Below are 12367 nucleotides of genomic sequence, written 5' to 3'. Positions count from 1 at the left end.
TGATCTCAAGGTCAGCAGTTCGAAACTACCAGCTGTTCCGCTAGAGAAAGATGAGGCTTTCTGCTCCCGTAAAGATTTACAGCCTCGGAAACCCTGTATAGGGTCGCTGAGTCAGAACCAACTCCAGGGCACATAACAATAAGTGCATTTTGCAAAAATATGCAAAAAGGAAGTAAAGGTCCAGTTAGACTGATTCAGCATAAATTCATCCAATGTTTTTAAGTATATTCTACTACTGAAGTATTTAGCTTTATGTGTACATTGTAACACACGTCTGGGATTGTGAGTGGAAGATAAGGTATTTAGCTACTCGAGATGAGGAAAGCGGGTATTACACCAGGGCTGACAATTTTCCAATTTGTCACCTACTGAGTGACCTATATGTCTTAACAAAAGAAATCATCAAAGCTTCGCACAGGGGTCTTGTGTTGTTGTTTAGTACTGTCAAGTCAATTTCAACTCACTGCGATCTTACGTAAACAGAGGAAACACTTCCCAGTCCTGCGCCATCCTCACCAGTGCTTGCTGTTTGAGCTACCGTTGCAGTTACAAGGGCCTTAGAAGTAAGTAACAAACTACTTTGTACATATTAATGGAATATATATGCTAAAACGGTAAGATCTTTAAGGGTCGTATTTTTTGTTTAGATTCTATCGAAATCCCGGAACATGGCAGGCCTTTTAAAAGATTTGAATAAACGAAACGCCGATGTCTAAAACGTTTTTTACGATTTGCATTCTCAAATTTGCACAGAATAAACTGCAGTGACGCTACGAAATACTCGTATCACCGGCCTCACGAACTACAAGAACGGAGCGCCCTGTAAACATGCCTGAGCTATCCCGAACTACGGCCAACTCAGAAGTTGTCCAGAATGCGAGGCTGACCCGCGTCTTCCAGTGACTGGAGGGACGCGAACCGCCAGCTGCACCCTCGGGCCTCGGCCACTGAGGAAGGACGCCACGGACCGTTATAACAGCGGGATTCCGAGGCGTGGATACAGCCCGCGGCCGCCCGGCCCTCACCAACTAACAGCTCGTCCCGCAGCCCGGGGCGGGGAGGGAGGTGGGGGTGGAGTCAGTAGGGGAAGAAACGCGAATATGAACTAAGGACACATGGGTATTCGTCTGGGCCTACCACCGACCTGGGCGTCCCGTTTTCCCTTCGCGCAACAGCGGTCCCTGGGCCGTTCGACCGGAGCCGCCACGGCGCGCGCCCTAATCCAATTTTGCCTCTTCCCGCCCGATTCGCAGCACGCTCACGCCCCTCCTCCAACTCTAAAAGGATTCTTTCGGAGCTCGAAAACGCCTCTTTCCTGCCCCCTCCCTGTGCGAGTGAACGAGATGGACTTTAGATATCGCGAGATGTACCCCTCCCCCGGCAAGTAGAGTGCGCGAACGAGAAAGGAGGAGGGCGCTCCAGTCAAAAGCACTGCACAGACGCCATTATCCTGTGTTTCTCTGCCGCACCGACCTCGACGTCTTACCGGCGATCCGGTTGTTCGCGGTCTATAGGTAATTGGACTTATTAGGGTTTGGGTATTTGTGTATTCAGGCAGGGGATTGGCCTTCTTGAAAAAGCTGCGTATACTTTTTCCAAGCCCGGTTTTCCTCGGGCTCTTAGCGGCCTCATCCCGAAGGGAGGCGCCGGCGGGAGGCGGGGCTGTCGCCTCCCCTTGCGCTTTGATTGACGAGGCTGTAGGCCAATCTCCTTGGCCTCGCACCACCGCTAAAGCCCGGATAGCCAATCAGGCGCGGCGGCGGGGTAGGCGAGCGGGGCGGGAGGAGGAGGGGGATAGTGGTGGGGCCCTGCGCTCGTTCTCTGTCTAGCTGTGAGCGGCTAGGGCGGCGCAGCGGCTAAGGAACGACGGCCTCGCGCGGTGAGGAACTGCGCTGGGAGGGCTGTCTGAGGCGAGGGTGGGAAGCCAGTTTTCCTGCTTGAGGTAGGCCGTTCTAGGGGATGCTTGGGGGTTGGCCAGTTCCCAGAGAGGAGACGTTGCTTGGTTCCCCTCCCCCCCCCCACCTCCGCCATTTCCCGGAGCGGATTTCTGCAGCCTGCGTTGTTGCTAGCGACTTGGGGAATTGCGAGGCATGTCCCTTTAGAATGAGATGCCGTTGTGTGGTATCTGGAAGTAGCTCATTGTATGGAAGGAGACTAGGTCTGCAGGCGGCAGCCCGAGACAACAGCGGCGTCGCTTGTTATGGGGGGCCACGCCGCACCGTGCTCTGGGCCCGGGACCGGGGAAGGTGTCGGGGTGATCGGATGGCCGGGGCTGCCATGTAGGCTTTGTCTCTCCCGCGGCGGGGGGAGGGGTGCGGGGATGAGATCTCGGGACCGCGTGGTGGGTGGGGGAGGGGGTCCGCGCTCAGCGCTCCGCCTAGTAGCACGTAGGCGCCATTACGCGGGCCGCCATTTTCCGTCGGATCCTGGGGGGAGAGAGGTGCGGCGCTTGCTTTTGCGATCGCCTCTCGTGTTTACTGCCTGTGACTCGGCAGTTGCAGAACGTACTAGCTAGGCCTGGCTGGGCGCGTTAGCGCACGAGTGACCCGCGCATGCTCAACCTATTTTCATGGGGTGCGGGATGGTGGGAAAAGGTCTGGGCGAAGATCTTGATGTTGATCCTCCTATTTTTTGTAGCAGGAGAAACGGAAAATCTCCTGTAAAACTTAACTCTCGGAAACCCTATATAAGGTCGCAATGAGTCGAAGTCGACTTAGCAGTAGTGGGTTTGGTTTTATTTTTCTTTAAACTAACTCCCACAAAGATGTTCAGCCTCGGAAACCCCATTGTTAGCGTCCAGTCTGTTCCAACTCAGTGACACCCTACAAAGATAGGATTTCCGAGACTAAATGGGAGCTGAACGCCTCATGGGCTCGAACCGCCGATTGTGTGGTTCGCAGTTCAGTGCATATCCTACAGAACCATCTCGCTCCTGGAAACACCCTTACAGGGTCGGTATAAGTCGGAACCGACTCAACACTTTAACATCCGAATCTTGCGCCACATGCCAGCATTTAACTGAGTGATGGGCCGGTAGAACATTACCTGGCTTCAGAAGAGTGGCTCTATGAAAGGTTTACGGAAGTACGGCATTAAATGTACCTTCGTTTTTTGTATTTTCTTTAGTTCTGTGCTGTCTAGCTACTCAACTTGAATTAGGGAGTCACTTCTCTGCCCCTACTAACAGAAATTTAAAGGATGATTTGAGTCCAGTCACCAATCTGATACGTAGAATTTTTAACTTTAAGTAAAATTGTTTAGCTCAGTACGATAAACACCAGACTGCAAACCAGAAGTCAGCAGTTCAAGCCCACAATGATTTAAGTAAAGCCTCCGAACTATCCAAGGTCCCTATGAGTCGAAATCGACTCCACAGCACTTAACCATTTATAAAGTAAAAAAAAAAAAAAAAAACTCCGTAGTGACGCTTTTAATAGTATTCAAGGAGTACCATAAGCTTTGTTGTGCAATAAACTATTATAACAGGTTTTGGTGTTTATCCCTCTAGTAGATTGAACTCTGGTTGTTGGTTATGGCTTTCAGTTGAAAGAATCCCATAGTGGTTGGGAATTCCCACATAAATATCTTGACTTTCATCGAATAAGATGCAGTGTATTGTATATTTTTTTAATGCTTTTTCAAAAAGTCTTTGTATGTTGTAAGAGCTCAGGGGTGGGGTTGTCTGGTGTTTATCCTTTTTAAAAAAAAAAAATCTTTAGGTTTTGGCAGTCATTTAGATTTTAGAATACTAAAATTAGTTTAGCTTGGTTTCAAATCACTGTTGTGATCAGAAATTAGTCTTCAGTTATAAGAATGAGCAGAAAAAAGAAAAATTGATTTATGTTGGTTTTTATAGGCTACTGCAGCACTAGGGTGTCAGTTGTTGGTCCCGCCCAGAACACTTCAGTTCTGCTCTGCAAGGATATATAATAACTGGTACGTTCTAGAAGCTGTCATTTCTTTGCTTGATGCTTAGCAAGATGCACCACTTACTTTCCAATGAGCCAAATGTACTAGCTGCTTTATTTTTTAACAGGTCAGAGTGCCCATTTAATACAAGAAAATGGAAACTGAACAGCCAGAAGAAACCTTCCCCAACACTGAAACCAATGGTGAATTTGGTGAGAAGATTTTCCGTCTAATTGTAACAATTTATTATTTTTCCATTCCATTTGGTTCATTCTTATGATTGTGGGGTTTTCATACATTGTTACCTTTTACTTTGATAATTTTAGTTTCACACGCCTTGAAATATCTCAGATGTGTCATAGTTTGAAGTTTTGTATTATAAATTGTGTTGGATTTTTTTAAAAAAGTGAACCAGCTTTGATTATGAACTAAAAAATTCTGGTCAAATCTCTTCAAACAGGAGTTTGATTTAAAACTGAAATGTAATTGATTTAGTGTCATTTCTAGACAGCATTGGTCCTTTTTTTTGATATCCTAATTGTTATTCCAGGTAAACGTCCTGCAGAAGATATGGAAGAGGAACAAGCATTCAAAAGATCCAGGAACACTGATGAGATGGTTGAGCTTCGCATTCTGCTTCAGAGCAAGGTGTAGTGTTTTTTGTTGTTGTTTTTTAATAAAACTCAAATTTAGATCTTACAACTTCCTTTGAGAGAGAGGGTCCTCCAAAACTTACAGGTTATAGAATAAGAAATATTTGTTTTGTATGACTTTTAAATAGTCTTGTAGTCCTAGTTTTAGCTTTGCTAAACAATTCAGAAACTCTTAACTGCAATGAACCACTACAGAATGGTTCTTGTTGTGCTTCGCTGAGTTGATATTGACTCATAACCACCCTTTGCAGGATTTCTGAGAGCATCTGCTAGATTTGAACTGCTTGCCTTGGCATTAGCGCAATTAGCAGTCCAGGGATTTAAAGAATTGGTTGCAATTCTAAGGTCATGAATAAATTGACTCAATTATGTTGTGGGTTTATTTGGTTAGTGATTTTATATGGGGGATACTATAAAGCTATTTTAAACGGAGATTCGAATTGTGGTTTTGAAGGGAGGTCTAGATTAACATACGGAGATGGCATCATTGCAGAGAGGCAAAAACCCTTCTTGTGTTTTTATCTCCTTCAGAATGCTGGGGCCGTGATTGGGAAAGGAGGCAAGAATATTAAGGCTCTTCGCACAGACGTAAGTAATAAAGAGTTTAAACTCTACTACACAAGCCGCTTCTGTTACATGTTTCTAGAACTTAAAAGATTTGAATCATAGGAACCATTTAATAGTCTAGCTACAAGCCATTTGTAATGATTGCTTACATAGTTGATTTCCAGATTTGCCATTTTTATGTTTAACAAAAAACACATTGAATTGTGAGAGGTTTATATTAAACCTCTTCCGTTTACTAATAGTATTCCACCAAATTACTCACTTCAAACACAAGAAAACTTTTAATTAGAAATATTGACAAAGTGTAAAAACCTTAATATTTGCACCGTTTCCCGTGTGTGAATCAATTACTTTATTGCTAAAAACCATTGCAGGTGGCTGATTACACCCAGAATTTTTAAGTCCATCTGTTTAACAGCTTGCACATGGAGCACAAAGAAATTAATGTTGAGATTGCATGATTTAATGTGGGTGAAGAACAGTGTTTAGGAACATACTCTTAAATTGGGAAATAGCTTGTCATATTTTGAGTCTTCATATTTTATAGTGGGTTGACTCTTGTGATTAGACACATTGAATATTGACATCACCAGATGTTAGCATATTTATTTAATAGGACTTGACTACATCAAAATTAACTTAAAATCTCAATACACGTTCTTGATGTTTTACTTCTTTCTAAAATTTAGGCAAATAACTGTGTTGAATACTTATTTTATATTATTTCATTTCTCTCTTGGTCGCAGATCTTTGTTTGTTCCTCTTGATTGCTGTAAACTGAACTTGAAATTTGTTTAAAATTTTACAAACCTGCCTGTTAGGATCTAGGTGTGCATTTTAAATCTCCAGGAAACCAAACTAGTCTTTTAGCACTTCAGAGTTGGTGGTGTGGAAGTTTTTGTTTTGTCTTTTATAAACTTCTCTCTTCTTAATCCAGATGTTCTGTTTAATAATCTGGGTTATTAATATCCCCATTTCCTCAAGAATTTCAATACACTTTTGAGTCACGACAGGTTTTGTGTCTACCCTCATGAGCCAGCCTGCTACTGAAACTTGTTCAAAAAAAAGACGCTAGAACCATCATTTAAGATCCTTAACTGTTAAGCCACAGTCAGATATAGAGAAGTCCATTATTGTGTTAGTCTTCAGAACAACTTAAGCTTGTTTCATTAATTGAGAGTATGAGTATAGTTTGTATTAAATTAAAATTTATTGCTTTTCCCCCTTTTCCCTCTCCTTGTTTTTTTGGCCATATATCTCCGTTGCCCATGTACTGGATCGACTTACCCCTGCGTTGCCCTCCATGACGTTGGCCCATCCGCCCCTGAACGCCCATGTGAAAACCCTGGTTGGCTATGCCCAAAAATGTGCTCGTTGCCAAACGGGTACCATACTTGACAACTTCTGATTGAATGCCCATGCCCAATGCCAACATCCACGAACGCCAATGACCAATGCAGTACAATGCCAGTGTTTCAGTCCCAGACAGCAGTGGCCCCGAGCGGTATGTCCCAACAGTTTATGCCTCACTGCCTGATTAGAAAGAGAGAAATGTATTTTATTACCTGCCTTTTATATAATTAAAATAGTATCCCCTTTAGACGGTGTATTGTTTTTCAAGTTTCTGTCTTATTTTCCCCATTAAGTCTTTTTGTCACTGAACTTTTACCGTGAATTGCCCACCCAAACGATCCACTAATTTTATTTCGATGGAAGGAGCACAGCTTCAAGTGTTGCATATTTGCTGCATTGTAAATCAAATTGTATACCAAAACAGTCTCGCTCTGTCTTTGTGGCCCACCTTGCTTCCCAACATTGCCTGTTCATAATTTTTCTGATGAAATGCTAACTCTGGTTCACTTTCCTTCACTTCTCATTGTGTTGTCTTTGTTTTGTCTTGCATTTGTATTTGTTTTCTTGCAGAGCCCATTAGTGATCTAATTTCTAACTGGTATCCATAACCTTACTCCAAATACAATGTTCACCACTTGCATATTCCCCCTCCCCCACCCACTTTGCCTAAGAAAAGGTGTGCCAGTTATACCAATGTAATAGCAAGGGTATCTGAATTAACTTAGTGGTGGCGGGGAACAAAAATACCAACTGCTTCGGTTCTGGTCAGTTTATTGCCCACTTAATCTGAGCCCTTCCAAAAGCCCATTCTTTCTATCTCTGCAAGTCTCCTAATATTGTTACCATGTTTGTATTGGGCATAAAACAAAGTGCATGTGAACAATCTATAAATAGGGTGCTGTAAAAGGGGAGTCTTAAATGTATGTTACTTCACTGTAAACATTGTATGACTACTGGTAACAAACAACTCATTTTTCTTTTCCACTTTTTTTTGTACTATCTGGTATTTGTGATGTTTGACAGCATATTGAGTATCAGTGCTGATATTGAAACAATTGGAGAAATTCTGAAGAAAATCATCCCTACCTTAGAAGAGGTAGGCTCATGTTTTTTTGTTTATGTATTTGGCAATTGGGGGGGGGGTGTTTATGTATTTTACTTAAATTGTAGTGGGAGAGATAAAGATATATTAGATAAAATAGTTTTAAGGGTAATATTGTGTAACATTCCTATACTCCATTATTATTAAATATGGGAGAACGCTCACTTGTAATGTAATTATGAGCTGTGTTCGTGTACTCCCATAGATTAATCATTTATTTTAGTAGCCTTTAGTCTAAAGGGGTTTTTATTATTAGAATAAAAATAATTATGGGACTGTGTTGAGAATTACTTAGTTCTATGACAGAATTTGTAAAGCTATATAATCTTTTATTTGATACACAAAGAGAAGAATTTTATATTGATTATTGTAGATAAGCAGTTTCTCATTTATATGCATAGATACGTTATAGTAGCTTTACCAATATATGCGACAATAGCCTGATCACACTAGACACTTAACCTATTACTCTTATTTTTCTACTTTCAGGGCCTGCAGTTGCCATCACCCACTGCAACCAGCCAGCTCCCGCTCGAATCTGATGCTGTGGAATGCTTAAATGTATGTCATAGTGCCAATGAACCCCACTGAAGTATGGAGCCTGGCCCATAGGATCGATTTTATTTTTAACATAGTGTACTTTTCCCGTCTCTATAGAAAAAGCTTAACAATATGATAAGTGAATGGTCTTACAACTCACTGTTGACCCTGCTCCATGCTGCAGTGGGAATTAACTACATTTGCAAAGTGCTTTGCAGTCATTTTTATTATGGTGTTATTTGAATGTTAATAATAATTTTGTGGTAACAGCGACATGCTAAATGGCTGCAGTGTGGGTATGGTGTTGCAGGACCTGAAAATAAAATAGTTTTTTAAGGTGGTGCAGAATGTCCTTTTTGGGCCTGGCTATTGAGGATAATAAGCACATAACTGGTAAAGTTATTGACATATAAAATTCAGGTTGCTCACTGCAGCAGTATATTATGCTTATATATAGCAAATGAGTGTGTTGGGGGGGATTCTTGATAGTTGTACTAAAGTTTCATAAATCTCCCTCTGCAGTACCAACACTATAAAGGAAGCGACTTTGACTGCGAGTTGAGGCTGTTGATTCATCAGAGTCTGGCGGGAGGAATTATTGGGGTCAAAGGTGCTAAAATCAAAGAACTTCGAGAGGTAAAAGGCACCTTTTTGTTCTCCTGCCATATTTTGTACTAGAGAATAAAAGTTTGTCTTATTGGGCTTCACTCCCTCCCTATTGGGTCTCCCTAAAATTCCCCATTATGTGTGTATAATTAATTAGTTACTGATGTAACACGATTTGACTGAAAAGATGAGGTATTTTGTAGATACACTTTGCAATGCCAGGCTCCACCCTGTTTCTTTTTTTATAATGGGGGTTAATAAATATAAAATCAAATTTACCAGAAGCTAGAAAAAAATATTTTTCTTTTTAAATCTAATTTTTCTCTTTGTGAACTTCCTGCAGAACACTCAGACAACAATCAAGCTTTTCCAGGAATGCTGTCCTCATTCCACTGACAGAGTCGTTCTTATTGGAGGAAAACCTGATAGAGTTGTAGAGTGCATAAAGATCATCCTTGATCTTATATCTGAGGTATTTTCAGAATATTTAATTTTTGGAAACCAATAGATGTCATTCAAAGGCAATTTTTTAATCTGTAAACAAGCTGACTTTCACTTTTTAAAATTTCTTTTTACCTCCTATTACTTTAAAATTCCAAGTCTAATTTCTATTATCTTTAACACATCATTTAATGTTTTGGGAAAGAGCTGGAGGGTGGTCAATTGATTGATGTGTTTTATTAGTCTTTTGAAAGAAATTTTGGGGTTGATTATGGAAAGAAAAGATAAACAGTCAATGTAGTGATGTTTCACTGTAATATGTACTGCATTGCTCAGGTTCCCAACTTTGGGTTTGTGGTACAATGAGAAATTCTTCACAGATCTATTTTTTGTGTGAAATGGTAAGGTGGGTTTTTGGAGTATCTATAAAGTTCTTATATTGTTTTTTAGTCACCCATCAAAGGACGTGCACAGCCTTACGATCCCAATTTTTATGATGAAACCTATGATTATGGTGGTTTTACAATGATGTTCGATGACCGACGTGGACGTCCTGTGGGATTTCCCATGCGAGGAAGAGGTGGTTTTGATAGAATGCCTCCTGGTCGGGGTGGGCGGCCAATGCCTCCATCCAGAAGAGATTATGACGATATGAGCCCTCGTCGAGGACCTCCTCCACCACCTCCTGGACGAGGTGGCCGGGGCGGTAGCAGAGCTCGGAATCTTCCGCTTCCTCCACCACCACCACCTAGAGGAGGGTAAGTGTGATATTTCCCAACAGCACATTGTGTAACTTACAAGAGATTGCATTTAGGGGTTAATTTGGGTTTGGTCTCCCTAACATTTATTTAAATGGAAGGACTGAGATTATGACAACTGTTATGTTTGCAGAGATCTAATGGCTTATGACAGAAGAGGGAGACCAGGAGACCGCTATGATGGCATGGTAAGACTTTCACATGTGTTTGCAAGGGGTCTTAACATTAATTTAAAATTTTGTTGATGAATGGGTAGTAATTTAAATTCTCTCATTACTGTGGTTTGCTGGAATATTTTAATTAAATGGTCTGAAATTAAAAGTAGGGTTTGTGTGTATAAACAATGCTTTTTCACTTTTAGTATAATGCTGTTTTTCATGTTGAATGCAACTGTTTCTTTTAACAGGTTGGTTTCAGTGCAGATGAAACTTGGGATTCTGCAATAGATACATGGAGCCCGTCAGAGTGGCAGATGGCTTACGAACCACAGGTTGAGTATTGTGTTTTACCTTGCATATCAGTTTATTTAAGGTGTTTATTGCCTGTTCATATATAAGTGCCTTGTTTTCCCCTATGTAAATGTTTTTGTTTCTTTGAATGTTGTGTACCTGAATCCTTTTTTCACTGAGGATTATCTTCTAAACTGTACTCACTAGAAATAAACTTTGAATACTTTGGGAGAACTTTGAATTTCTAAGTTAAGGGGTTTTCATGAATATGTTTTGATACTTAAGAATTTCTACAGGTAATTAATTTTCTTTTTCTTTTTTTCTGATTTTAGGGTGGCTCTGGATATGGTAAGTTTTCTTCTTTATAAAAATCAAACATTTTCATGTTTTTAAATGAACTTGATGCTCATTATTTAAATCAGATTATTCCTATGCAGGGGGTCGTGGCTCGTATGGTGATCTTGGTGGACCTATTATTACTACACAAGTAACTATTCCCAAAGATGTAAGTGCCTTTAAATGAATCTTTTTCTGATTACTACTCCTAACTCATCTAAGTTTAATTCCCTACATTTTAACACCATACTGACAAAATATATTCCGTTTACCATTATGTTTAAGCAGCCCAAAGTGAGCCTTAACAGTGATAGCCAATATTAACCCCTTCCACCAGAATAAAAGCCATTGAATCAGTCTTTAATTAACTTGGTATAGGCATCTTTTTTTTTTTTATCTAAACCTTGATTATGGGTGCATTCGATAATAAAGCAGTCTTAATGCTTAATGACAATACAGATAACATTTTCTTAAAATGCATCTTAAAACTTGTTTTTTCCAGTTGGCTGGATCTATTATTGGCAAAGGTGGTCAGCGGATTAAACAAATTCGGCATGAGTCTGGAGCTTCAATCAAAATTGATGAACCTTTAGAAGGGTCCGAAGATCGGATCATTACCATTACAGGAACACAGGACCAGATACAGAATGCACAGTATTTGCTGCAGAACAGGTCAGTTTATGTTTAACTTTTATGATAGCTTAAACATACTAAAACTTTAAAAACCTTTCCTTCTGAATTGATTTTTCTTTTAGAAGCCATGGTGTCTCAACCTTTTGGGGACCTAACTTCTAAACATCCTAATAGCTTTGCCTTAATTTTCTTCTGCTTTCTTACTAAAACGAAGACATTCAATACTAATCTTGCTGGAAGAAGCCCTAACCAAGCAAACTGCTTCATTTCTCTGGTGAAAACTGCTGCCAAAACCACTTGTTAAAATTATACAAAGCCTGTAGAAAATATAGAAGATTCATTGGATGTTGGTCTAGTTCTGTGTGGAAGACTAGTGATTTTGTTGTTTTTAGATAACTAAATCGACAACAAATCACAGTCTGCCATATGGCACAGGCCATGCCTCTACAGGACAAATGATTGGTGCTGTTAACATGCAGCATTTCACACCTTACTGGCATTTCCTTGTCTTTTCTATCAATATTAACAACTTTTATTTCATTTTCTTAATTCTGTTCTACTGTCTAATTTACTATAATGACTTGTGAATTTTGCGCTTCTATAATTGCTAATTTTTTAATTCTGATTTCTAAATGTAATGGATGTTATTTTGATTTAGCATTGAAATTGTCTTAATGTTGATTAAGATATTACGAACAAAAATTCTAATTCGTACTTTTTTTTCTTTTCTTTTATAGTGTGAAGCAGTATGCAGATGTTGAAGGATTCTAATGCAAGATATTTTTTCTTTTTTATAGTGTGAAGCAGTATTCTGGAAAGTTTTTCTAAGACTAGTGAAGAACTGAAGGAGTCCTGCATCTTTTTTTTTTATCTGCTTCTGTTTAAAAAGCCAACATTCCTCTGCTTCATAGGTGTTCTGCATTTGAGGTGTAGTGAAATCTTTGCTGTTCACCAGATGTAATGTTTTAGTTCCTTACAAACAGGGTGGGTGGGGGAAGGGCGTGCAAAAACTAACATTGA

The 12367-nt window shown here is 40.3% G+C and overlaps 1 protein-coding gene across 4 annotated transcripts; it reads left to right on the top strand.

Annotated features, from left to right (window-relative positions):
• Positions 1 to 1410: 1410 nt before the first annotated feature.
• On the top strand, positions 1411 to 12367 carry HNRNPK (heterogeneous nuclear ribonucleoprotein K). Of its 4 annotated transcripts, none has more exons than XM_006834960.1 (17): positions 1411 to 1514; positions 3857 to 3936; positions 4037 to 4121; positions 4460 to 4557; positions 5094 to 5150; positions 6590 to 6633; positions 7506 to 7578; positions 8074 to 8145; positions 8647 to 8760; positions 9074 to 9202; positions 9622 to 9929; positions 10063 to 10117; positions 10336 to 10419; positions 10711 to 10726; positions 10801 to 10883; positions 11217 to 11386; positions 12085 to 12367. In XM_006834960.1, the coding sequence occupies exons 3-17, from the start codon at positions 4064 to 4066 to the stop codon at positions 12116 to 12118; spliced, it is 1395 nt and encodes a 464-aa protein (XP_006835023.1). In that variant the 5' UTR covers positions 1411 to 1514; positions 3857 to 3936; positions 4037 to 4063; the 3' UTR covers positions 12119 to 12367. The 4 variants fall into 4 exon arrangements, with proteins under 4 accessions (XP_006835023.1, XP_006835024.1, XP_006835026.1 ...); XM_006834961.1 differs by having other exon boundaries at positions 1428 to 1514; positions 12145 to 12367; XM_006834963.1 differs by lacking the exons at positions 1411 to 1514; positions 8074 to 8145 and adding an exon at positions 1818 to 1879 and having other exon boundaries at positions 12145 to 12367.

The sequence above is a fragment of the Chrysochloris asiatica genome, unplaced genomic scaffold, assembly GCF_000296735.1.
Source record: "Chrysochloris asiatica unplaced genomic scaffold, ChrAsi1.0 scaffold00014, whole genome shotgun sequence".
NCBI classification, from domain to species: domain Eukaryota; kingdom Metazoa; phylum Chordata; class Mammalia; order Afrosoricida; family Chrysochloridae; genus Chrysochloris; species Chrysochloris asiatica.
This window is presented reverse-complemented; position numbering and strand designations above follow the sequence as displayed.